Here is a 27,730-nt window from a genome sequence, read left to right on the forward strand (position 1 = left end):
ACACAAATCTAATACCTTCTCTGATGAGAATGTAATAAAGTTTGGTCCCATGCAGACCTAAATTAGTATAATCGTATACGGGATTATCGTATTATTGTTTGGCCCTCAGCATGTAGACATTTTGGATTTCTCCCACTCGACATAAAATACCAAATTGGTATAGATAGGACCGCGTGATTTGAAATTAAAAACAAAAATTTCTGAAAAACAATTATTATTTTATTATATTACTATTTTCCCAAAAGATGTGCCTAATAGCATCAATTATTAAAACCAGAAGTGTATTAACACCAGAAGTGTATTAAAAAAACGCATCAATAACTTGAATTTATGATTGGTGCCCATATTGGCGACAAGTGTCTCGTCCAATCGGAAGAATATACATAATGCGTTTGTACACACGACGAATGTATACATAATATATATATATATATATATATTTTCCGGCTTGTCATTTTATTACAGATTTATTTGCAAATAATTGTGTTTACTAATACTTTTCGGTGCAAAGTGTATATACATTTGTATACGAACTATTTATAAATTTTATAATAAAATGCTATTACTAGTGTGTTCTGTGATACTGTTAAGTAATTTTGACCAAAGCTGGGCTGTCAGTAATGATTATAGTGAAATTGATCCAACAAAAACTCTTTTTTGGGGACCAGGTTTGAAACCTGTGGAAATCGTAATGAGGGCTAGATATATTTTTTTGCAATTGAGAGACAGTGATGGAAAAAAGTAAGTATACTTCTTATAAATTGTAATTTAATCCAGTATTTATCTAAGATCTTTTATATTTGATAAGTAGTGTATCAGCCAGTCAATTATTATTCATTCTTTTCCTAATTACGATGCTTGATTTTAGCCTGACAAAATCTCCTGGAGAGGGAGTAATTTCAGAACAAATCGAGGGAAAAACTTCGACAGGTGGTTTCTGCCGAATTTGGTCGCAAAAGATTGACTGTAGAGACGGCAGTTTTATTATTCGATACAGACTTTATAAAACTTGCTTTAATCTGAGAATTTCAATAAAAGTAAAGGATACTGAATTATCTGTTATACCTCCAGTATTTAAAGGTATTGAATCTATAATGCAAAATGAAAATAGTTAAGAGTATGTACAGGGTGACCCCCCGACCCCTTTCAAAAAATAGTCAAATTTTTAGTTAAAAGAATTCATTTTAATCCTCAAAAAACAAGGAATTTTCAACTAAAATTATAAATAGTCAACATAAAGAATTCAATTTTAGGACAGTTGATTCAAGTTTTAACCAGGGAGTTGAGTTTTCAACGAAAAATGTAATAGTTGATATTTCAACAAAATAGATTTTATTTAAAAAAAAGCAGTTTGTAAAAATTAACAAAGATGAATTTTCAACAAATTACTCGAATCCTCAACGACGACGGATGGATTTTCGACCAAATAGTTGCATTTTTAACTAAAAAATATCAAGAACAGAAATTTTCAAGACTTAAAACAATTTTTTGTACCAAATAGTATAATTTTCAAACAAGAAGATTAATTTTCTACTAAAAAAAGACGAATTTTCTACGAATTTATTTATCTTTCAATTCAAAAAGACGAATTAGATATAAAAAAATTTGAATTTTCAACCAAAAAAATTGATTTAGACCCCCCCTGGTCAAAATCAATTTTATTAAGTTGAACAAATTTTATAAAAAATTTATTTTTTGTTATTAAGGATTAATAATTATGGTGGAAAATTCAACTATTTGCTTTTAAATGATTTTTTATATTAAAAAATCGACTGTATTGTACAAAATTAAACTTTTTGGTTGAAAAAACATATTTTTGGGTTGAAAATTCACATTTTTCATACATAATTCGTCTTTTTTATTAAAAGATAAATAAATTTGTTGCAAACACTTCTTTTTTGAAAATTATACTATTTGGTGCAAAAAATTTCTATTTTATTGAGAATTCGTATTTTTTAGTAGAAAGTTAATCTTGTGTGTTGAAAATTGATCTTTTTGATTGAAATTTTAACCGGTTTGTAGAATGCGCATATTCTTGGCTTCAAAATTGTGCATTTTGGATAGATTTTTTTGTATGTTGAATGAAAAATCTTTTTCGTTGAAAATTCGTCTTTTTTATATGAAAATTCATCTCTTTTGGTAGAAAGTTAATATCTTTCGTTAAAAATGCAATTATTTGTTTGAAAATCCATCTGCCTTCTTGATTCAAACCGACTGTTTTTTTTTTAATTTAAATGTTTTTTGTTAAAATATCAACTATTACATTTTTCGTAAAAAATTCAACACCTTGGTTGAGACATGAATTATGTACTTTTGTAAAATGTAATTCTTTGTTGATTTAATCAAACTGCTTCTTTTTTTAAAAAATAAAATCCATTTTGTTGAAATATCAGCTAAAAATTTAACTATTGCTGGGGGGGGGGGGCAACAACGAATTTACAACCAAAAAGTTTAATTTTGTACAATACATTAGAATTGTTAACATAAAAGATAATTTAAAGCAAATAGTTGAATTTTCAACCCAATAATATGTTTGTTCAACGAAAAGAATCACATTTTACAAAAATTCTTTATTCATGTTTCAACCAAGGATTTCAATTTTTAACGAAAAATGTAATATTTGATATTTAAAAAAAAAAAATTTAGTTATAAAAAAAAGGTTGGTTTAAACCAACAAAGATGAATTTTCAAGAATGTACTTGAGACTTTAATCAAATTTGCAACAAAATAGTTGCATTTTTAACGGAAACATATTAACATTCTACCAACAGAGATGATTTTTCATATAAAAAAGACGAATTCTCAACGAAAAAGATTTTTCATTCAATATACAAAAAAACCTATCCAAAATGCACAATTTTGAATCCTAGAATATGAACTTTCTACAAAATAGTTCAAATTTCAATCAAAAAGATAAATTTTCATAGTATAATTTTCTACTAAGTAGATTAATTTTCTACAAAAAAAGGGTTTTCAACATAACACATTAATTTTCAACAAATTTACTTATCTTTCAATCAAAAAAAAAATAATGCATTTTTGCATTTTTAATGACAAAATATTAACTTTCCACCAAAAGAGATGAATTTTCATATAAAAAAGACGAATTCTCAACGAAAAAGATTTTTCAGTCAACATGCAAAGGAATCGATCCAAAATGCACAATTTTGAAGCCAAAAATATGAGTTTTTTTATAAACTAGTTAAAGTTTCAATCAAAAAGATAAATTTTCAACACTTAAGATTAACCTTCTACTAAAAATATGAATTCTCTATCAAATACAATTTTTTGTACCAAATAGTATAATTTTCAAGCCAAAAAGAATTAAGTACACAAAATTTCAATTTTTAACCCAAAAGTATGTTTTTTCAACCAAAAAGTTTAATTTTGTACAATTTCGTCGAATTTATTATATAAAAGTTCATTTAAAAGAAAATAGGTGAATTTTTTACCATAATTATAAATCCTTAATAAAAAAAAATGAATTTTTTGTAAAAAATATGTTCAACTTCAAAATTTTGATTTTTACCCCCCCCCCCCCCCCCAACAACGAATTTTCATCGAAAATTATGAATCTTCAACGAAAAGAATTACATTTTACGAAAGTACATAATTCAAGTGTCTACCAAGGAGTTGAATTTTTAACGAAAATTATAATAGTTGACATTTTCACAAAAAAGATTTTGGTTAAAAAAAAACGAAAAAAAAAACAGTTGGTTTGAATCAACAAAGATGAATTTTCAATAAAGTACTTGAATCCTCAACCAAATTTTCAACCAAATATTAGCATTTTTACCGAAAAAATATTAACTTTCTACCAAAGGAGATGAATTTTCACATAAAAAAAAAGAATTTTTGACGAAAAAGATTTTTATGTCAATATGAAAATTTCTTATAAAAAATGCACAATTCTTAAATAATAGATATGAGCTTTCTACGAAACCGTCAAATTCTCAACCATAAAATGAACTTTCAACACTTAAGATTAACGTTTTGCTAAACAATATGAATTCTCAATAAAATACAAAGTTGTTGAACCAAATAGTTGAAATCTCAACCTAGAAGATTAATGTTATACCAAAAAGGTGAATTTTCAGAAAATTACATATATTTTAAAATAAATGTATTGTTCCAAACTTGATTTGATTAATTTGTTGCTTATATCTTTTTCTTTTCTAAATTTTTTTGTATATTATTTGTAGTTGAACTTTTAACCAAGAAGGTTATGTTTTTGCCAAAAAGATTAATTTTCAGCAAATTACATAAATTTTAAACTAAATAGTTTGAATAATGGATGTTATGTCATTCCAAGTTTTATTGGGTAAATTTCTATTTTATATTTATCTATTTCTGTTCTAAAACGAATTTTCAACTAATATTATGAATCTTCTACCAAGATTTTACGAAAATACATGATTCAAGTTTCTACTAAGGAGTTAAGTTTTCAACGAAAGATGTAATTGTTGATATTTTAACAAAAAAGATTTATATAAAAATAAATTTTCAAAACAATGGGTTTAAATTAACAAAGTACTTGAATCCTCGACTAAGACTGATGAATTTTCAATCAAACAGTTGCAGTGTTCACTAGAAAAAATTAACTTTCTACCAAAAAATATGAATTTTCATATAAAAAAGACGAATTCTTAATGAAAAAGATTTTTCAGTCAATATGAAAAAAAAATCTATCCGCAAAGCACAATTATTTTCAAGACAAAAGTATGAGCTTTCTACAAAACAGTGAAATTTTCTACTGAAAGGAGAAATTTTCAACACTTAATATTATCGTTCTATTAAAAAATATGAATTCTTAATAAAATACAAATTTTTCTAACCAAATAGTTCAATTTTCCAGCATAAGGTTAATTTTTAACCAAAAAAGATGAATTTGCAAGAGAACACATGATTTTTTAACAAGTTTATTTATCTTTTAAGCCAAAAAGACGATTTATCTACGAAAAATATGATTTTTCTACCAAAAAGTTGAATTTGCAACCAATTTGTTGAGTTTTTAAGGAAATAGACGAATTTTGGACCCAAAAAATATTAATTTTCTATAAAAAAAAAGTTGAATTTCGTTCTAAATAGTTGAATTTTCCACTAAACTGTTGAATTTTCAAGTCAAAATGATGAATTTGCTACAAAACAGTTTAATTTTCAACTTAAAAATATAACTTTTGAATAAAGTAGTTCACCTGTAAACCAAGGAGTTCAATTTTCAACCTACAAAGATGAATTTTCAACCTGAAAAGATGACTTTTGAATCATGTATTTCAACTTTCAACCAAAGAGTTGAATTTTCACCATACAAAGATGAATTTTCAATAAGGTAGTTCAATTTTCAAACAAGTAGCTAAATCTTCCACTTAACAAGATGATTTCATTACCTAAAAATATGAATTTTTTATCCAAAAAAAGACTATTCTTCAACCAAGTAATTGAGTTTTGTAAAAAAAAAGATGACTTATTAAACAAAAGTGGAATAATTGAATTCTCACCTACAAGCAATAATTTTCAGTATAGAAAAGCGAATTTTTTAACTAAAACTGTTGAATTTTCTACGAACTTATTACATTTTCAACCCAAAAATATAAATTTTTAACAATAAAGTTATTTAAAAAAAAGCAATTGAATTTTCAACCAAGAAAGATGAATTTTTAATCAAGTGTAATTCAACTTTCAACCAAGAAGTTAAATTTACTGTCTAGAATGATTATTTTTCATTAAAGTAGTTCCAATTTCAGTTAAGAAGCTGAATATTTAACCTAGAAAGATGAATTTTACACATAAAAAGATGAGTTTTTAACCAAAAATGGCGGTTTTTTAACCAAGTAATTGAATTTTTATTCTAAAAAATATCACATTTAACAAAAAGTTTTGAGTTCAGAATAACGAATTTTTGAGAAAACTTCAATTTTCTACTAAATAGTTGCATTTTCTACCAACTTTTTGAATTTTCATGGAAAAATGATGAACCTAAAAAATATGAATTTTATACAAAAAAGTTGTATTTTTTTGAACTAGTTCAATTTTCTACTACATTGTTGGTTTTTCAAGTGAAAATGATGAATTTTCTACAAAACAGTTGAATTTCCATCGAGAAATATAAATTTTCATTAGAAAATAAAGAATTGTAGGAGATTTAACCAAATTAAACAGATTTTTAAACAATTACAAAGGATTAACTATTTTAGGTATTTTAAAAATCCCAAGGAATTTTCAACTTATTTCAGTAACTTAATCGAATTCCCAAAGAATTTGAAATATTTTCAGATATTTTAAAAGACTCCTAAAAAATGTTAATATACTTAAATGATTGAAAGGGGTTTCAAAGGACTTTATAGTCTATTTAAAAAAATTTAAAGACATTTTTAAGAAATTAAAATATATTCCCAAGCCCTTTCAAGAGCTTTAAAAAGTTTGAAGGCATTTCAAATATTTCAATGAATTAAAAATATTTTAGGGAATTATCAAAGCTTTCAAATAATTTTTTATTGATTTCAATAATTTGAAACGATTTAAAAGAATTTGAAAGATTTAGGGTATTTTTACATATTCCACGGCATTTTCAAGAGATTTAAATAATTTCGAGGGCTTTCCAAGGATTTTAATAAATTTTCCAGGTTTTCAGGAAATATTGGATTTAATTTTGCGTGAATTCTTTTATATTATATTGAACTATCTGAAAGTTTTCTAAATTCACTTTAAATGTACTGAATTCAATGGATTTAAAAAAATTTTTTAGGAATTTTCAATTCACTTAAATTCTTTTAATTTGCCTTGAATTTTTATGAATATCATCGATTTTTTTTCATTTTTCGTAAATTCCTCTTAATTCACTGCTATTCTACTGAGAACAATGGAATTTTTTGAATTTTTTCCAATTCATTGGAATTCTTTTAAATTCGGAACTACCTTAGTCACATTATTAGTTTTTATCCCGGTTCACAAACATTTTTCATGGCCAATGAAATTTAAAAATTCGAACTCACTACAAAACAACTACAAAATTTTCCATTTGCAGTAATTAATACTGATCTGCACATCATTTTGAGAAATTTTAAGCTAGTAATATTAAAAATTACATTTTTGTTATAAACTGGACACTTCTTAAATCAAAAGTTAAATTGTTTTCATTCTAAATAGTTTAAAAATCCTTAAAAAGCCTCAACATTTTATTTAAAAATCTTGAAATATCTATATGTTGTTTTACATTTATTTACATTTTGACTTATTGTATCTTTTCAGAAATTCTAAACATCCTTTAAAATTATTCGAGTTGGTCCTAATTTTTTTTATCCTGCAAAATTAAAAATATGTCCTTAAAATCTTCCTGATTCGTATATGACAATTTTGTATATCGTTTTAATTCTCTTTAAATTAATTTTTCAAAATAAACAGTTATTTTCAATTTTCCTAAGATTCTTAAGAAAATGTTTTTTATTCTTTTGAAGCCTTTCAGAATTCTTAAAAAAGCTTCTAAATTTTTGGTTTGAAATCTGCAAGAATCTATTTCTTGTTTAAAATTAGGTCGTTGGGTATTTTCACCTACATTTCGATACGAATAGCCAGGCTTTGTCGGTATACGTAAACACTTCGTTTAAATTATATAAAATCATTTCAAGTTTTTAATTAATCTTAAATATTTTCAGACCTTCTAAATATCCCTTTAACTTACTAGATTTTTTCTGGGAATTATAAGTGTTTAATATTTACTATACGTAAAAATGAAGCAATTTTGGTTGTAATTTAATTTTTTTCAAATAGAAAAATTAAAATTCTTAACATTCAAAGTTTAGCCTTTTGTTGAGTTTTGAATATTTGATTTAAAATTACTGGTTTGGCATGGACAATAAAGCGTTTCTAAATATCAGGCATTTGTAATTTTTTAATTAACAAATTTCAAATTCTAGAGTAAAACATTATTTTAAATTTAATTATTTTATCCGAATTTTTAAATTGAAAATACTTTATAATTATTATTATATTATATTATTATATATAATTATTTGTTTAACTACTGAGACTTTCCACTTGAAGCAGTTCAATTTTTAAAGTTAAAATCTGAAAATTCTTAAATTCGAAATTGATTTCGAATCGTCTTGTAAAATAAATTATTATTAACTTGTTAATCTCTAATGTATAGTTTCATTTTGAAAATCATAATTTATATTTGTTTGTTCAACTAAAAAGGGTTTCTGTTAAAAATTTTCGATTTCAAACGCTACTACTTTTTAATTTTAAAAGTCTTTAAAACTGAATTTTAAAATTCTTTGAATGAAAAATACACACTTAAAGCTTAAAATCCAAAATTGAAAATTTGCAAGTTTAAGATTTTAAAATTACGCATTGTAAACTGAATTATACCATAATTGAAAAAGATAAAAATGCAAGTGATTATTTTAAAAAACGGTTGAAATCAAACTTAGACATACTTTTCTTTTCTAAAAATTGGTAAAATTCCCGGTCCAAAAATAAATTCACTGTAATTTCCCGGTTTTTTTTTGGTTCATAAAATTCCCTGACACTTTGGGTTAGAAATTAGTCACTTTTTTATACTTTTTTATATTTCACTTTTTCAAACAAAATAGACTGTGGTAGTCCTGAGAATAATAATTTAAAGATTTATAGATGTTTTATTCCTTTCATAAAAGTTTCAGGGAAAAATTAGGGAATTTTGAAAATGAAGTTTTGTGGCTACCCTGGTATATAATATAAGACACTATTCGAATAATAATCCTGAAATTACATATATTCCATATTATTTCAGGTCCTGTAATTGAAGACGAATGTGATTGCCCTCAACCTTCAGCAACCACCTGGCTAAAAAGTAACGAATGTCCACAAAATTACTCTCAAATACTTCAAGATCTAAATCCCTTTCAAACTGTCAATTTCGACAAGATGAGGCCTGATATAATAAAAGAATACCACAAGCCGAACAGCGTTAGTATCTGCCATTACGTCGTAAAATCAAACAAAGTACGTATTTTTTAATTTTTAAGAAATTAAATTTAGAATTTAAAAATCATTTTAATTTAACCACAAAATTGTTGGAATTTAAAAAAATAAAAAATTTAGTTATCAAATCCGATCAACACATTCCTGAATGTTTTCTGGCTGTGAATAAAAAAAAACTAAAGAAAAAAAGACCAGATAAAAAATAACGTACAAAACACCACTCTGGATCCTTTACTTAGAACAAAAAAAGGTCAAACACCTTGAGTATAAAATGGATTTTTTTTACTATTCGCAAAATAAATTTCTGGAAGAGTGACTTACCCTGCTTTTTTTAAATATGTTGGAACACTTCAGTACTTTCTAATGGAAAAAAATTCAAGAAGATCAAAATTGAAAAATAGATAAACAAGTGAATTGCAAAATAATCATGTTTGTATTTTTTTAAATGTATTTTTGTCAGTAGATAGATTTTGATTCCTTATTCTCATACAATTTTCTTGTAGTGTATTCTTTTCAGTACAGAACCTTTAGTTGTTCAAAGGGTTTTTCGAACTAAGCTAAAAATAAATATTTTAAAAAGTATTTTAAAAGTGAATTAAAATTCCTATTAATTTAACGCCGGCTTCACAGTATTAAATTCGAACTAAATTAAAAGAATCCAATTGGGAATGGTAGTCAACCATTTCGCCACCTGGTGTCGAAAACTGGAACTAGAAAGAGTTGGTACAATTTTCAAGTTCTGAACATTATTTTTTGCATCAAAGTGTTTTTACGATTGTTTTGTGAAGTATGAAACAATGATTAAATACTAAAAACAAATCTTCATACAAACAAATAGTTTTAGGTAGAATTTCCATCTTATACAGTGAAAAAACACATTTTTGTCAAATAGGTTTAAACGCCTACAAAAAAAAAAAAAAAAAAACAATTAATTCACTATTTCATGTAAGTTTCAATGAATTTAAGTTTAAATAAACTTTACTTAATGTATTTAGCGAGAAATTTTATCCAGATTATACGAAGTATACGAATAATAGACGGTTTAGGGTGGCCGTTTTAATCCAAGAAAAAAATTCCTATTTCCCGGTCTTTTGTCAATAAAATTAAAAAAGCCGAACTCTTAAGCTAACAATTTTTCTATTTGAATTAATCAAAACTGAACTGCAAATAAAAGCAATCAACGTGAAACTCTTGAGTTCAAAATTTTAGAATTGAAGTTTAACACTTTTTTAATTCAATAATTTTGTATTCAAGTCTGATTCAAAAGCTCAATAATTTATACGTATAAAATGGAAGCTACTGAACTGAACAATTTTTAAATGAATGCAGTTAATCAGCCAAATAAAAAATTTAATAAATTGTAGAGTTTAGAGATTCAGATTTAGTTCTAAAAATATAAATCCACGTTATCATTTTCAATTCTCTAACGTCTAAATTGAAGATTTAATCAATGAATTAACAAATTTTCAAAATTATATATTTTAAAGCAATTTTAAGCCAGAAACATTAAAAACTAAACGATTACATTTTTCATAAACTGAAATCTTTCTAAATTTTTTTGAATAATCACTCACAATTATCTTTTAAAAAAAAATCATTATTAATTTTCATAGGAAATTTTTTTTAATCTTCGGAAACCATCCAAAATTCTTACAAATCTTTTAAATTTTTTGTACGCAATCTGCCAAAATCTACATTTTCTTGTATATTAGGCCGTGGACCTAATCATTTCAAATTTTTGATTGAATTTGAATTTTTTCAAGACGTCTAAATATTTCTTCAACTTCCTTGAATTTGTTTATGGAATAATATGTGTTCAATTGCTATTTATACATCCAAGTTTAACAATTGGACTTAAAAATTAAATTTTGTTTGAAATAGAACAATTAAAGTCTAACGTTCAAAAATTAGTTTTTAATATTTTACCATTAATACTGATTTTAAATAAACTGTCAGATATTTCTAAATAATAAGTGATTCTTATTTTTCTTAATTAAAAAATTTCAAATTGAATGGTTTAAAAATCGAATATTTTAGACTAAAGTAATATGTGAAAGTTAATAAAAGCTTTTAATTATGAATATATTATTTTAAGGTTATTTTAAAATTGAAAACAGTCTATAAAGTTTCAATCAGGCGTTTACATTTGTTTAACTGATAAGAATTTCCAATTGAAATAGTTCACATAATTTTTAACGTTAGAAACTGGAAATTCTAAAATTGCGAACTGATTTCGAATCGTCTTGTAAAATTAATTATTATTCACTTTTTAAATCTTAAAGAACAATTTAATTTTAAAAATCATTTTTAATTTATATTCACAGTTGATCAGCTAAAAATGTTTTTTTTAAATCTAAAATCTTCGATTTCATACGATTCTTATTTCTAATGGCTTAAGTCTTTAAAGCTACATTTTATAATTCTTTAAAATAAAATGTATACTTAACAATTAAAATGAAATTAAAATGTATCTTTAAAATCGTACCTATTCTTTCTAGTTCGGATATTTTTTCACCAGGTGGAACATCACAGTTTAACGCATTCCTAATAAGAAAATTGAATTATTTTTGGTCACAAGTTCGTTTTTCTTGATTGAAAAGTATAAACTATTATATTTTTGCCTGCAAATTCATCTTTTCTAGCTGACAATTTTATTCTATGATTGGAAACTCAACAATTTTATTAAATTCTCCCAACTATTTTCTGAAAATTCAACAATTTGGTTGCAATTTTTGTTCTCTCTTGGGTGAAAAAAACTTTTTAGTTGAAATTCAACTGTTTTGTTGAAGATACAGTTTTTTGGTTTAAATGTACCTCTTTATTTGGCGATTCAATTATTTTGTTGAAAATTCCTTTATTTTATGAATTCGAAATTTTTTTGTATTCAAAATAAAAATCTCTTTGAGTTAAAATAAAACCGATTACAATTTTTGTGATCAGTTGAATAATTTTATTAAAAATTAATTTGTTGTTGTTGGAGATTCATTATTTTAGTTCAAAATTCATCTCTTGGATTGAAAATGTAACCATTTTACCGGGTGGCCGCTGGACCGGGAAACCGGGAATTTTATGAGACCGGGGAAAACTGGCCCTTCAAACTTTGATTTTAATTTTTTATCTTATAATTAGTTTAATTGTGATCTTTTTCAATTATGATGTCATTCAGTTTGGAATCCGTAATTTGAAAATCCTTCGGTTTAAAAATGTTTCATTTTAGATGTTTAATTTTTAAGCGTACGTTTCAATTTAAAGAATCTTAAACCGTGAAAAATGTTCGCGAACCGGGAAATGACCGGGAAATTTGTTCTATGATTAAAACGGCCACCCTGCATTTAATTGACAATTCGTCTTTTTGTGTTGTAGGTTTAACTATTTTGATAGCAAATTCATCTATTTTGTCGAAAATTATCTTTTTGTTGAAAACTCATGTTTTCGGGTTGAAAATTTAACTCTTTTGTAGAATATTCATCTCCTTAGCTTGCAAATCCAACAATTTGGTTGAAATTCAACTACTTTGTTGAATAATCGTCTTCCTTAAGGCGAATACCACTGTTTTTAAAATTAAAAATCGAATTTTTTTTTTTTAATTTAAACGCTTGGGTAAAAGTTAAAGTACGTTTATAAAAATTATTTGTAGTCGAAATTGACCTAATTGGATGAATGTTAAAATACTTCGTTAACAAATGTTGTTTTGGTTGAAAATTAATCATTTTAGTTAAAAATTTGTCTTTCTGGTTTGAAACTTCATCCCTTCTGGTTGAGGATTAAAGTATTTTTGAAAAAAAATTTTTTTTGTCGAATCCAACTGTTTTTTTTTATTTAGAATAAAAATATTTTCGGATTCCGAATCCATCTGTTCTGTTTGAAAATTCAACTGCTTGGTTGAAATTTGAACTGCTTTGTTAAAAATTAATTTTCACTTGGTTAAATATTAATCAATTGAGTTGGAAGTTCATCTTTTCGTTTAAAAATGTAACTGTTTTGTTGGTAATTCGTATTTTTTCGTTGTAAATTCAACTGTTTTGGTAGAAAATGCAACTATTTGGTTGAAAAACCAACTATTTTGTCTTAAAGCGTATTTTTTCATTTGAATTTCATTATTTTTATTTGAAATAAAAATATTTTTTTGTTGAATTAGAACTACTCGGTTAAAAGTTGGAATACTTTGTTTAAAATGATTTTTTTTGGTTGAAATTGGTGTACTTGTTTAAAAGTAGAAATACTTTGTTGGAAAATAATTTTATTTTTTTTTTGTTGATTAATTATTTTAGTTGAAAAATCATCTGTTTAATGGAAATGTAAATATTTTATTGAAAATTTCTCTTTTTCTGTTGTAAATTCAAAAATTTGGTTGAAAAATCAATATCTGATTGAGAAGTCATCTTTTTCACATGAATTCCACCTTTTGTTCATTTAAAATACAATTATTTTTTGGTTTAAATAGAGTTACTGGGTTAAAAGTTGAAACACTTTGTTAAAAATTATTTTTTCAAGTTGAAATTGAACTACTTAGTTATAAGTTGTAATATATTGTTAAGAAGGAATTTTCAAGTCGAAGGTTCATGATTTTCGTGGAAAATTACTATAATATATAAAAAAAAAATATATATATATATTACTATTATATAAGTACCTAAACTATTTTGATTTAAAAGAACTTATTTCTGCTTCTTCGTGAAAAATCTCATTATTTTTCTTGTTTTTATAGCATTTTGGCCTATAAAGCCTTTCACCTTTATCAATATCTTTTTGATTTGCAACTAAAAAATTGATTTCGATTAAATATTTGAAATTGATATGTATAATCAAACAGAATTTCTTTTAAAGCTCATTAATGTCTTCTAATGTGTTGAAATGAATCTGGAATATTTTAAGGAAATATTTTAGGAAAAAATTTAATAATTTTAAAAAATGTTTAGATTCTTGTTTCTTTTTTTAATTTCCAAGAATCACCAGGTTGGCCGCCGGGTCGGGAATTGTGATATAATTCGTAGATTACAATGTATAATTCGACAATCTTTCGTTAAAAATTGCCGTTTTAAAGACTTAACAAATTAAAAAATAGAAACGTTTGAAATCGAAAATTTTAGGCAAACAAATTTTTTGTTGATCGACTCAGAATATAAATTATAATGAATTTTAAAATTAAACTGTACATTAATAATTAACATGTCAATAATAATAAAATCGATTTTACAAGCCGATTCGGAATCAGTTCAAAATTTTAGAATGTCAAGATTTTAACGTTAAAAATTAAACCGTTTTAACTGGAAAGTCATGGTAGTAAAATAAAATGTGAACGCCCGATTGAAACTTTATAAACTATTTTCAATTTAAAAATAATCATTAATTAATTTATTATTATTAATTCATTATTATATTCAAATGTATTAATTTCAGATATTGCTTATGTCTAAAATTTTGAGAATTTTAAATTTTTTAATTGAGAAAAAGATCAATTGATTAATATTCAGAAATATTTGACTGTTTCTTTAAAATCAGTAATTAAAAATAAAAGATTTAAAGCTGAAAAAATCTCTGAACGTTAGAGTTTTAATTGTTATATTTGAATTTAAAACAAAATATAGATTTTTTCCTTTTACAGATTTCGAACAAAAAATTTAGAACTTTCATAAGAATTGTGAAAGGCTTCAAAATAATAGAAACATTTTCTTAGGGTTCCCAGGAAAACTGAAAATTATTTTTTTTTTATTTTAAAATTTAATTTTAAGATAATTAAGATATTATTCACATTGCAGGATTTTTTTAAACTTTAGGAAAGATTTTAGGAAAAATTCAAATCAATAACATTTTTTTTTAGAAGTTATGAACAGATTTCAAAGATAATTAAAATTTTGAAAAAATCTAAAACAACATGTAGATTTTCCAAGGTTTTAAAATAAATTTTGGAACCTTTTTAAGTATTTTGAATCTATTTGAATTGAAAAAAATTTAACTTCTAATATAAGAAGAAGTGTTTAGTTTATAAAAAAATGTAATCGCTTATTTTTTAATGTTTCCAGCTTAAAATTGTTTAAAATTATTTGCAGCTAATTTTTATTTCTTCAAATGGAAAAATTGTTTGCTTTCGAAAGTGTAGAGTTTTAATTTTTTAATTTCATTGACCGTGAAAAATGTTTGCGAACCGGGAAGAACGCGGGAAATGACCGGGAATTTTTATCTTTGATTAAAACGGCCACCCTGATTTCTTAAATAAGTATTTATTTTTCCAATCTCTTCACTGCGCTAAAAAATAAAAGATGTCTTGCATTGTGATCATCTGACTCTCAGATTTACAGGCGATGCTATGGACAACACGTAGGATTTAAAATATTCATGGACTCCGTTTTACTATCGCTGGCACGAAAGGTCATTTTGCCCGACGTGGAATTTTTTATGAATCTGGGGGACTGGCCACTTGTACCAAAAAAGAAATTGATCTACCCTATATTTTCCTGGTGTGGTTCCGAAGAGACTGCGGATATTCTCCTCCCCACTTACGATATTGCCGAATCTTCTTTGGAAAGTATGGGAAGGTACGTAAAAATGGTTTAAATCTCTAGAATATCAGGCCTCACAGTCTATATGGGATAAAATATAGGGATCAAATAATACTTTTTGTTAGAGGGTACTTTTTTACGCTCAAATGGTAACAAATTCAGGATAAATTCATAATATTTCAAAGCAGTTCAATTTGAATTCAAATTAATCTGAAAACATTCTAAAAATCAAAAAATTACATTGATTTCCGCCAAATTGGAAAGAATTTAGAGGAATTAAAGGTAAATGAGAAGAATTTCGACGAAAATCATAAAAATTCAAGGTGAATTTGAAAAACTTCAAATAAATTTTTTTTTAAATTAAAAATATGAAAAAATGCATTGAATTCAGTAACTTTGAAGTAAGCTTAGAAATATTCAAGGAAATTTCAAACAATATGATTAAATGGCGAATAATTTAAGGTAAGTTTAACGTACTTCAGGTTCAATTAACCCCTAAGTGGTACACTGGTGCGAAATCGCACCCGAAGTTTTTTATTCATTTGTCGGTATTTACGCAAACACAGCTGCAGCGGATTATCCCCATATATATTAAATATGTATGATATATGCTAGTTGTTTATTATATGTTTAATATATTTAATATAAACATTGCAAACGAACCAGTTCGCACCAGTGTACCGTTTACGTATGCTCGGTTGGAGTGTACCGTTGGAGGATTAAGTAAAAACTTTTCAAAATTCGATGAAAATCCATTGAATTAAGTCGAATTGAATTAATTTAGGACAATTCAAGTGAAATACAAAATTTAAAGGGATTTCCAAAGAATTTAAAAGAATTCAGGGTAGATTAATAAAAATGCAGGCTGAATTCCAAATAATAATTTCAAATCTCTTAAAATCTTTAAACCTCTACTCATTTATATAACCAAGAAAGTGACTAATGACTGCAAAACAATTTAAAAGAATACCAATTAATTTGAAATAATTTAAAAAATCGAAAAAATCCCATCCATTTCATTAAAATTTTAGTATATTTAATGGAATTTAAGATAAATGAGAAGAATTCGACTAAATTTAAAAAAAAAATCAAGCTGAATTAAAAAGCAATCAAGTGAATTGAAAACTACTCGAAAGTATAAAAAAAAATTCATCGAATTGAGTCAGTTTGAAATTTGTTTAGAAAAATTAAAAGGGCATTCAAAAGAATTTGATGAAACGCCTACGAATTTCAGGTGAGTTTAAATGACTTCAGGATGAATTAAACAGAAACTTCTTAAGAAACCATTGCATTGGATAAAATTGAGTGAATTAAGAAGAATTAAAAATAATTCAGGATCAATTAATAAGAATTTAGATCGAATTCCAAATGAATTGCAAACAATATTTGAAAGTCTCTTTGAATTTTTGAAACCCTACGAAATTCCTCACTTCGTGTGAATAAATTCTTCCAAATCCATGGAAATATTAAAATCCCTTAAAAGTATTAAAACCCTTTGAAAGTATCTAGAAAATTTCTTGGAATCTTAAAATACCCTAAAATATTTCGAAGTTTTAGAAATCCTTTGAAGCTGTTAAAATAAACAACAAATTTCTGGGATATTTTTAAAATTTCCTAAAATATTTCAAATCCTTTAAAATCTTTTTAAATCCCTCAAAAGTTTTTAAAGCCCTTAAAAATGCCTCGGAATCTTTTACAATGTCCTTCAGTATTTAAAATCCTTTGAAGTACCATTAAATTACTCAAATCAATTAAAAATTTCTTTAAATCTTTTAAAATAACCTAAAATATTTAAAATACTTTAAAATCTTTTGAAATTTTTTTAAGCTCTTGAAAATGTAAAGTTATTTTAAAAAATCCCTTAAAAGATTTCAAATCCTTTGATCATTTTATCAATTTAAACTTTAGGATCAATTAAATAAAAATTATGAGAAATCTATTGGCTTAAGTATAATTGAGTAATTTTAGAAAGCATTTAATAGAATTTTAGAGAATTAAAAGAATTCAGGATAAATTAATAAGAATTTAGAACGAATTCCAAAAATATAATTTCAAATCTCTTCAAATCTTTGAAACCCTACAAAATACCTCACTTCTCGTAAATAGATTCTTTGAAATCAACGATAAAATTATAAAATACCGAAATTACCATATATGATAATATTTCCTGAAATCCTCGAAATAAAGTAAAATGAATTGAGAGCTATGAAATCCATTAAAATCATTAAAATGATCGGAAATCTTATAAAATCCTGTGGAATATTTTAAAATATTTGAAAACTTCATAGATCCTGTAAAATTGTTTCATATTTTCCAAAATTCTAGAAAATTCTTTATCCTAAAATATTGCAATAGCTTTGAAATACCTTCAAATTATTAAAATAAATTCAATACAAAATTTCTAACAATCTTTTCATATTCCCTAAAATATTTAAAACCCTTTGAAATTCTACAAAACATCTTACTTCTCGTGAATAAATACTTTTAAATCCACTAAAATAGTATAAAATCCCGTGAAATCTTTGAAATCCCTACAAATTAATGAAATTAATATTTCGTTGGTACCTTTTGAAATTTCCTATAATATTTCAAATGAAAAGGTCTTGAAAATGCCTTAGAAGTTTTAAAAATATCATAAAATCTTAAAAATCCTTTGAAATGGTTGAAATATTAAAAATTTATTGGCATGGGGTTCTATGAGGACCAAAACTTGAAAACATGGTGTTTTAGGGACCTTAACTAAATATAGGATACAATAGGGGATATAGGGACCTATCTGTTCGTCCTGGAATATTAATATCGTTCGATTTTCATAATTTTTATTATTTTAAAAAATAGGGTGATGCTGGATATGTTATCTGTGCAAGGAAGTACAAAGCTTTCATGGGAAGAAAAAGAAAACAAAGCTTTCTGGCGGGGTCGAGATGCTCGAAGAGAACGCCTAGATTTAATAGACATTGCTAGGGACTATCCGGACTTGATAAATGCATCAATCACTAACTTTTTCTTCTTCCGAGATGAAATCGAGAAATATGGACCTGGTCAAACACCGATTTCATTTTTCAATTTTTTTGAGGTAAGGATTTGCACGGTTTTCCTCTTTTCCCCTCTTTAAAGAATTCCTCTTTTTCCTCTTTTCCCCTCTTTAAAGAATTCCTCTTTTTCCTCATATTTTGAAAGAACTTGCCCTTTTTTTCGTTTTTTCCCCCGCTCAAATTGCAAACCGATTTAATAGGATCCAATATGCAACTCTATTTTTTAAGGAAAAGTCATCTTTGTAGGTTTAAAATCCAACTGTTTTGTTAAAAATTAACTATTTTATTGTAAATTCAATTTTCTGGAATCTTAATTATTTTGTTAAGGACTGAACCTTTTTGTTAAAAAATCGACTATTTTATTAAAAATCTTTCTTTTTTGTAATGTTAATTTTTTTCAATTGAAAAGTCTACTATTATTTTTTTTTAGAATTCTTCTCTTTTCGTTAAAAGTTATACTATTTGATTGAAAATTTAATTATTTTGTTAAAAGGTTTTTTTTTTTCAAAAATTCAACTGTTGTGTTGAAATTTTTTTAGCATTTAGATAAAGGATTCATCCTTTTAATTTGAAAACTCATCTTTTGGTAGAAAAGTCATATTTTTTGGTATAATCTTAATGGTTTTTAAATGAAAAGTCTACTATTTTATTAAAAATTTAATTATTTTGTTAAAAATTGAAATAATTTTTTAAAGTGATTTTTTTTAGTAAAAATCTAATTTTTCTTTTGAACATTCATCTTTAGGATAGAAAATTCGTTCCTTTGGATGTAAAATTTATATTTTGGAAGAAAAGTGTTCTTTTTTGGATGAATTTTTTTTTAATTTACAGTCTTCTATTATATTTTTAGTCCAGAATTGATCTATTTTGGTTAAAAATCTAGATATTTTGTTGAAAAATTAATTATTTTGTTAGAAATATTTTTTTGTACTTTATTTATTTTTTGTATTAATTTTGTAAAAAGCTATCTTTCTGCCTTAATGTTCATTATTTTCAATTGAAAAGTCAACTATTGTGACATTGGTCAAGAATTAATTTTTTTTAGTTTAAAATTCTACTGTTTTGTAAACAAATTTAATTACTTTGTAAACAAATTTAACAATTGCATTCTTTTCAATTAAAAATCCATCTTTTGTTTGAAAAATCATCTTTTTGGTTGAAAATAGATCTTTTATTGTTGAAAATTCATTTTTTTTTATTAAAAAGTCTACTATCATATTTTTGGTCCAGAATTAATCTTTTTCGGTTTAAAGTTCTACTATTTATTTGAAAATTTTATTATTTTGTTAAAAATTCAACTAATTTTTTTAAGGCATTTTTTTCAGTGAAAAATATAATTTTTCTGTTGAGCTGTTGTCTTTATGGATAGAAAATTCGTCCTCATGGATGGAAAATTCATATTTTATTAGAGAAATATTATTTTTTGGTTATAAATTCATGTTTTATGGCTGAAAATTAATGCTTTGTTATTGAAAACTCTACTATTACATGCCAAGTTTAAAATTCATCTCTTTTTGTTTAACTTTAATATTTTTGTTGAACATTCATCTCTTTAAATAAAAAATTCGTCATTTTGGATTGAGAATGTATATTTTCGCAAAAAAGTAATATTTTTTGGATGAAAGTTTTTTTTTTAATTTGCAGTCTTCTATCTATATTTTTAGTTTAGAGTTTATCTATTATGGTTACAAATTTAGCTATTTTGTTGAAAACCTAATTATTTTGTAGAAATGTTTTTTTTGTATTTTTTTTATTAATTTTTTAAAAAGCTATCTTTTTGCTTTATTGTTAATATTTTCAATTGAAATGTCAACTGTTATGACATTGTTCAAAAATTAATCTTTTTTAGTTTTAAATTCTACTGTTTTGTTGCAAATTTAATTACTTTGTAAGAAAATTTAACTAATTTGTTAGAAATTTATTGTTTTTGGTGGAAATTTTTTTTGTAGAAAATTTGCTTTTTTGGATATTAACTATTCTATTTTTGGTCCAGCATTAATATTTTTCGGTTCAAAGTTCTACTATTTTGTTAAAAATGTCATTATTCTGATGAAAATTCAACTTATTTTTTAAAAAGTCATATTTTTTATGAAAAATTAAACTATTAAATTCGTCATTTTTGACTGATAATACATATTTTGATAGAAAATAGTATTTTTTGGTTGAAAACTGATCTTTTATTGATGAAAAATTTAATTTAATTGTTGAAAATTCACCTAATTTTTTAAAAAGTCATCTTTTTGTGTGGAAAATTTAACTATTTTGTTGAAAATTCATCTTTATGGGTAGAAAATTCCTCCTTTTGGACGAAAAAAAGTCTTTTTTGGTTGTATATTTATCTTGTTTCATGTATATATTTTTCTAATTGAAAATTTTACTATTATATTTGTTTAATTCAGAATTAATCTTGTTTTCGTTAAAAATGCTACTATTTGGTGAAAATGCAAATTTTTGTTAATTGAAGTTTAATCTTTTACTTGAAATTTCAACTACTTGATTAAAAATTAATTTTTTGTGGCTGAAAATTCAACCGTTTTGTTGAGAATGGAATATATTTTGGCCATGAATTCTTAGGAATATAGTATCAAGTCTGCAGTCATTTCCATGAAATTTGAACATATTTTACTGATCGTAGACTAATTTACCGCACTTGTGTGATGAGTAATTAATACAAATATAAAGACTTTTCAATAATGATTTAATTTGATACATTTCTCTTTAATATTATCATTATATTTGTTTAAATGAGGAATTGTAATCATATTATTTTTATTAATAAAAAAAATTAATTCGGTTCAATTCGCCTATTTAAAATTCACCGTAAATTAATTATTAAGGAATTGGAATAGGCGTTATTATGAAAATTCCAGGCATTTTTTAAAAACTCCATAACTTTCAGCTCTTTTAGCGACCCTGCCAGATGAATTTTAACATATTTAAATGTAAGAACTCAAATTTCAAAACTTAAGTGTCAACTTTCTCTTTTTTATAGTACAAGTACCAATTAAATATCGATGGAACAGTGGCGGCCTATAGGTTTCCATACTTATTAGCCGGTGGTTCACTGGTTTTTAAACAAGATTCTCAATATTACGAATTTTTCTACAAGCAACTGACGCCAGGTGAACACTACATACCAATAAAAAGCGATTTGTCAGATCTGGTGGAAAAAATTAAATGGGCTCAAGAAAATGATGATACTGCGCATAAAATTTCCAGGACAGGTCGTCAATTTGCGAGAGATAATTTGATGCCGAAGGACGTGCTTTGTTATCATGTAGCTCTCTTTGAGGTAAAATACTTGAATATTTTTATGTGGGTCATTCCAAACGTTTTTTTTTTTTTCGTCAAATCAGCCCAATAGCAAAGTTTTGGATTTTTCAAATCATAACTTGACATGAAATTTTGTTTTGCTGTATGATTATTTTGTTAATTTTACTTTTCTTTTCGAACCTGCATAAAAAGGCAATTCGTATCCGATTTTAAAGTGTAATGACTGAATTTATTCCTTTCAGAGAATAGTTTTAGGAAAAATATTTATCATATTTTATTGAAGTCTCTTTCTTGATTTTACATACATATTTAGAGGGCTTAAAAAGCTACTTTTCACCAACGTTGCTATTGTATAAAAATATTCTAAAGAGAATTGGTGTATTTCCTCAAAATTAATTTGTTTGTTTACATTTTTTGTTAAAATCATTTTTCGAAAAAAAATCAACCAAAAATCTAAATCATGATGATTATTCATAATATAACAAAAAATCAATTTTGATTTTATAAAAATGTTGACGCTTCTTAACTTTTCCACTTTTTAAAAATTAATCTTTTTAGTTAAGAAATCTTTTATATGGAATCTTGAACTGTATTGTTGAAAATTCATCTCTGCAGTTGAAAGTTTTAATATTTTTTTTGAAAACGCGTTGTTTTGATCATCTTGATATTTTTAATTGAAAATCGATCTTTTCTAGTTGAAAATGCAACTATTTGACTGAAAAAATTTTAATAAATTAAATTTCGTTAATACTTATCTTTTTTGCTTGAATGTTAATTCTTTTCAATTGAATTGAAAATTCGCCTTTTGTGTGGAAATTTAATCATCTTTGTTGAAAATTCTGGTTAAAAATATAATTATCTGGTTGAAAATTAATCTTCTTTGGTTGAGGATTCAACTACTTTGTTGAAAGTTCGTCTTTTCCGTTGGAAAATCAACTATTCGAGTTAAAGTTGAAATACTTTTTTGGTTGAAGATTCATCTTTTCAGTTGAGAATTCATATTTTTGTGTTAAAAATTGAACTAATTTATAGAAAATTCGTCATTTAGGGTTGAAAATTCAACAATTTAGTAAAAAATATAAATATTTGTTTGAAAATGCAACTATTTCAATAAAAATTAAACCCTTTTGGTAAAAAATTCAACCATTTGGTTAAAAGTTGAACTATTTCATTAAACATTCTTTTTTTTTATTGAAATTTGAACTATTTCATCCTTATAAAACTAATATTATTAGTTAAAAAATCATCTTCTGAACTGAGTGTTGAACTTCTTTGGTAAAAAGTGATGCTTTCTAAAGATTAATTATTTTAGTTGAAAATTCACATCTCTGGTTGGAAATTTGAATATTTGTTGACAATTCGTTTTAATCGACGAAATAAATTCCTAGTTATTTCCTGGTTTTTTCCCGACTTGCAAACATTTTTCACGGGCAATGAAATTTAAAAAATGGAACACTAAGGCTAACAAATTTTCCACTTGAGGTAATAAAACTGAGCTGAAGATGAAAGCACTCAAAGTGGAACTATTAAATTTTGAACTTTTAAAATTGAAATTTAAAAGTTTTTTATTAAAAAATTTTGTATTCAAATGCTCAATAATTTACGCGTCTAAAATTAAAGGTCTATTATTAAAATTATTTTGAAAATTTTTTTCAATATAAAAAAATATAAATCCACGTTATCATTTTCAATGCTGTAAATTAAAAAATCAATCAATGTACTTTAAAATTTTCAAAATTATATAGTTTTAAGGAATTTAAAGCTAGAAACATTAAATATTGAAAAATTGCAACATTTTTAACTGAACACTTCTTAAATTAGAAATTCAATTATTATCTTTTTAAATAGTTTAAACGTCCTTGGAAAGCTTCAAAATCTTGAGAAATCTAAAAGTTTTTTTAAATTAAAAACTTTTCAGAACTTCTAAATATCTGTCAAAATTAATTGGATTTTGTATACAATTTTCAGAAAATCCTGTAAATTTTAGAAAATTTCTTTACAATTTGGATGTATAAATAATAATTGAACATTTACTTTTTGTAGGCGAAATTTGAGCAATTGTAAGAGATATGTATAAGTTTTTAAAATATTCAAACTTAAAGTAAAACTTGAAATGATAGCCTAATATAAAACAAAATGTAGATTTTCGCAGTTTTTAAACCAAAAAATTATACTATTTTCAATAACTGTGAAAGGCTACGAAATAATAAAAACATTTTGCCAAGATTCATAGGAAAATTAAAAATAATTTTTCATTTTGAAAAATTATTTTAAGACAATATTTAAAAAGTTTTTCAAAGATTTAAACAAAATTTTCAATACAAATTCTAGAAGATTTTAAGAAAACTCTAAAATTTGCATGATAATTTTTAATCTTTTTAAAAATCCTAAATATCTCTTAAAATTACTCAAATTTTTTCTACAAATGTTCATTTGTAAATTATACATCAAAATTTTAAAATTTCACGTACAAATTAAGCATTTTTCATATACAACAAATAAAATTGTAACGTTCAAAGTTTAAAAGGTCTTAGAAATTTTAACGATTCCAGGCTTTCTATGATTTGGATTCAATTATTCAATTTACTTGTCTTAAATAAAAATTCAAATATTGATAAATATTCAATAATTAATCTTTTTTTTTTAATTAAAAATTTCAAATTGAATGGGTTGAAAATGGAATATTTTAGACTGAAACAATATTTTTAATTTAATAAAATCCTTTAATTAAGAATATATTATCATGAAGTTATTTTAAGTTGAAAATAGTTTATAAACTTTCAGTCACACGTTTACATTTCTTTAATGACTAAAACTTTCAAATTGAAACCGTTTAAGTTTTAACGTTAAAATCTGAAATTTCTTAGATTTTGAACTGATTTAAAATCGTTTTTGTTCACTTTTTATTACTTAAAGTACAGATAAATTTTAAAAAATGATTTATTTATTAAATAAAAATGTTTTTGATCCAAATTTTATTTATTTTTCTTTCAAGTGTTTAAGAAAGCATTTAAAAATTCTTTTAATTAAAAATGTAAGCTTAAAAATAAAGATTTTAAATGGAAATTGTTTAAAGTACAAAAATTTTGAATTACCCATTGTAAGCTAAATAATAGCATAATTGAAAAAAATAACAATTCAACTAATTATTTAAAAACTTTTAAAATCGAACGTCGACAGATTTTTCTTTTACAAATTTATAAAATTCCCGGTAAAAAAAATTCACTGTCATTTCCCGGTCCAGCGGCCACCCTGAATCAATTATTTTGTTAAAAATTCATTTTCCCACTTTAATTCAGCTGGCTGAAAACTAGACATTCGTCTTTTAATAAAAAACTCGTCTTAGTTGAAAAATTTACATTTTTGTTGCAAATTCATCTTTTTGGGCTGAAAATTCAGATGGGGGTTGAAAATTCATATTTCTTGGTTGAAAATGAATTTTTTGATGAAAATTAAATTTAAAAAAATCTTTTTGTCTTGAAAATTTAGCTATTTATTTAAAAGTTGAATTATTTGTTTGAAAATTCTTTTTTTTTGTTTTGCTTGAAAGTTCAACTATTTGGTGGTTAATGCAACTGTTTCGTTACAAATTTATTTTTGTTGTTGAACATTCGTCTTTTTGGGTTTAAAATTGATCCCTTTTGGTCAAAAATCTTTTTTAGTAGAAAATTTAATTTTTTTTTGAATATGTAATATATTTACGCCTAAAATCTGTAGCTGATTTAAAAGAAAACTTTGGAATGATCGTATGTATTCTTGGTGTTGAAAATTTTATTTTCCAGGAATGGAGTAAACGCCTAACGAACAAAATAGAAGTACTTCCGGAAATGGAGGAAGTTTCTCAACCGAAGTATTCTTGCGAGTGTAGTATTAATTTTAGTAATTCAGTACGTAAATCTGAACTTTGATCTCAATATATTACTATTAATGGACTTTAAAGTGAGATTCAAGCTTTTAAAGCTGTAATATACTTTTTAATAAACTGTAAAGATCAACTGAAATAAAAGAAGGAAAACGGTGATTGGAATTTTAAATTAAAATTCATGTGTACATCTTGCAACCTTTATTATTAAATGCTTAAACTCGAAACACATTCGACAAATAATTACGAACCTCGGTAGTGAAAATAGTAATTTTTATAAACATAAATAATGCAGATATCCGTTTAAAAGAGAATCCTAAGAATCACGTTCATACGTTTTATCAATCACATCAAAACATATGATTCGTCAAAAAATGTTCTTTCCAGGGAGGGTAAAAAGTTTACAATGCGACTCAAATTTTGCAAATTAAAATAATGATTTGAGCTCGCACTGTAAGTCAAACATACATCGATATATAAATGAGATTACGTATTACTACTGTGATCATTAATATTAAGATCGAAGAGTCAATTCGTCAAATTTGTCATGCTTCGATAGCCTTACATATAGTAATTATTAAAATGCTTTATTAAATCAGCTGTTTGGCGGGACTGACAGATGAAATATTTACGTTTTTATTAAAAACATTATTGCGGATTAAGATTCACCACAAAAACTATTAATCAATTCAAAGTTTAAGAGAAATTTCAAGTCTTGTAGATATTTGAAAGTCGTTATTTCATACTTAAAGCGGATAAAACTGTTTTAAAAACTTGGAAGCAGTAAACTGTTGAAATTTGGAAGCCTATGAACAAAAGTGTTCAGTTTAAAAGCTTTATAAATCAAAGGTATTACGAAAAATCTGATTTCAAGGCCTAAAATTACAAAGCATTTAGATTAATAAAAAAGTACGTGGTAAACTTTAGTAGTCTACTCCCTATAATCAATTATTATAATAAAAAGCAGACAATAAGAAAAAATTATATTGAATCTGAAGCACGCATATTCAGTTGCATCACAAATCAGCTACTATTGTTTAAAAAATATACCAATTTACCACACAGATTCAATAGCAATTTTTTTCTCACAGGTGCATTTCATCACTGTATAACTCGTTAATCTTTTATTATAAAATATATGCGTATTCCTGGCCGAAAAAGATTCAGTAATCAGATTCCCGAATCATTGTCCAATTTAAAATAATCAAGTCAGCAGTTGGATAATATCCATCAATCTTGTATAAATTCAAGTCGAAAAATGGATGAAACAAAAGTAAAGGTCGAAAAGAAACTTTGTTTTTGAAGGTGACTTTTGTACAGAACTTTAATCAATGCAAATTGGAATGATTTTGGCAATTTATTTCTAGATAAGAACTTCCGCTTATCTGCATTCTAGCTCTTATTATAGATTTCATTTGCTTAACTTTTGTTCTACACGAAAAAAAGTTGTTATTAAAAAGTCGAGAACTTATTACCCGATAGATGATTTTTAATTCCTGGCTTTCTCTCAATAAATTATTTATTTTATCCGGTCAATTCAAAATAATTCATTATATTTAAATGATTTTAAATGTTTTTTTGGAAAACTTCGGTGAGTTTACACATTATTAAAGATTTCTGATTTGGAAAAAAAATTAGGAAAATACTTTTAATGCTGAGTTGTAACATCAGATAATTTCATAAGAATTACAATTCTGATATCCACAGAGAATGTTGAAAAAGTATTATAATTCTTAATTTTAACAGGTATTCTTCTTAACTTCCTTTGGCTAAATGAGAATTAAAATGACTCCGATGTTCCCGTTGTATTAAAAAAATTATTTGCTCGTAGTCAAATAATAATTTTTTCCCAAAATCCCCCGTCCTAAAGTCTAAATTACAATTCTCTACGGAAATTGCCTGTTCCAAACCACAATTACATTTATTTTCAAAATTCCTGGTTCAAAGTCAGAATTATATTTATTTATAACATTTGATATAACAATTTAGAAATATAATAACTCTTTTTCTAAAAGTTGGAAGTTTCAAATTCAGGCGAATTTTCATTTGCATAAAATTTTTTTTTTAATTGAAACAAATTCTGATGAGGTACAAGGAAT

General features: G+C 24.9%; 2 protein-coding genes across 2 annotated transcripts in view; one reads left to right on the forward strand and one right to left on the reverse strand.

Annotated features, from left to right (window-relative positions):
• The window catches only part of LOC117179934 (mRNA (2'-O-methyladenosine-N(6)-)-methyltransferase), a 47,608-nt gene extending 38,806 nt beyond the window's left edge, over nucleotides 1–8,802 (reverse strand). The window contains exon 1 of the mRNA XM_033372164.1: nucleotides 8,750–8,802. The gene's annotated coding sequence lies outside the window, so the exon portion shown is untranslated. The remainder of the gene's footprint in view (nucleotides 1–8,749) is intronic.
• Nucleotides 467–25,788, forward strand: LOC117179935 (protein O-glucosyltransferase 2-like). The gene is made up of 7 exons (XM_033372165.1): nucleotides 467–741; nucleotides 869–1,080; nucleotides 8,771–8,982; nucleotides 15,253–15,497; nucleotides 18,300–18,537; nucleotides 21,489–21,788; nucleotides 25,552–25,788. The coding sequence occupies exons 1-7, from the start codon at nucleotides 557–559 to the stop codon at nucleotides 25,675–25,677; spliced, it is 1,518 nt and encodes a 505-aa protein (XP_033228056.1). The 5' UTR covers nucleotides 467–556; the 3' UTR covers nucleotides 25,678–25,788.
• The last annotated feature ends 1,942 nt before the right edge of the window (nucleotides 25,789–27,730 follow it).

The sequence above is a fragment of the Belonocnema kinseyi genome, chromosome 9, assembly GCF_010883055.1.
Source record: "Belonocnema kinseyi isolate 2016_QV_RU_SX_M_011 chromosome 9, B_treatae_v1, whole genome shotgun sequence".
NCBI classification, from domain to species: domain Eukaryota; kingdom Metazoa; phylum Arthropoda; class Insecta; order Hymenoptera; family Cynipidae; genus Belonocnema; species Belonocnema kinseyi.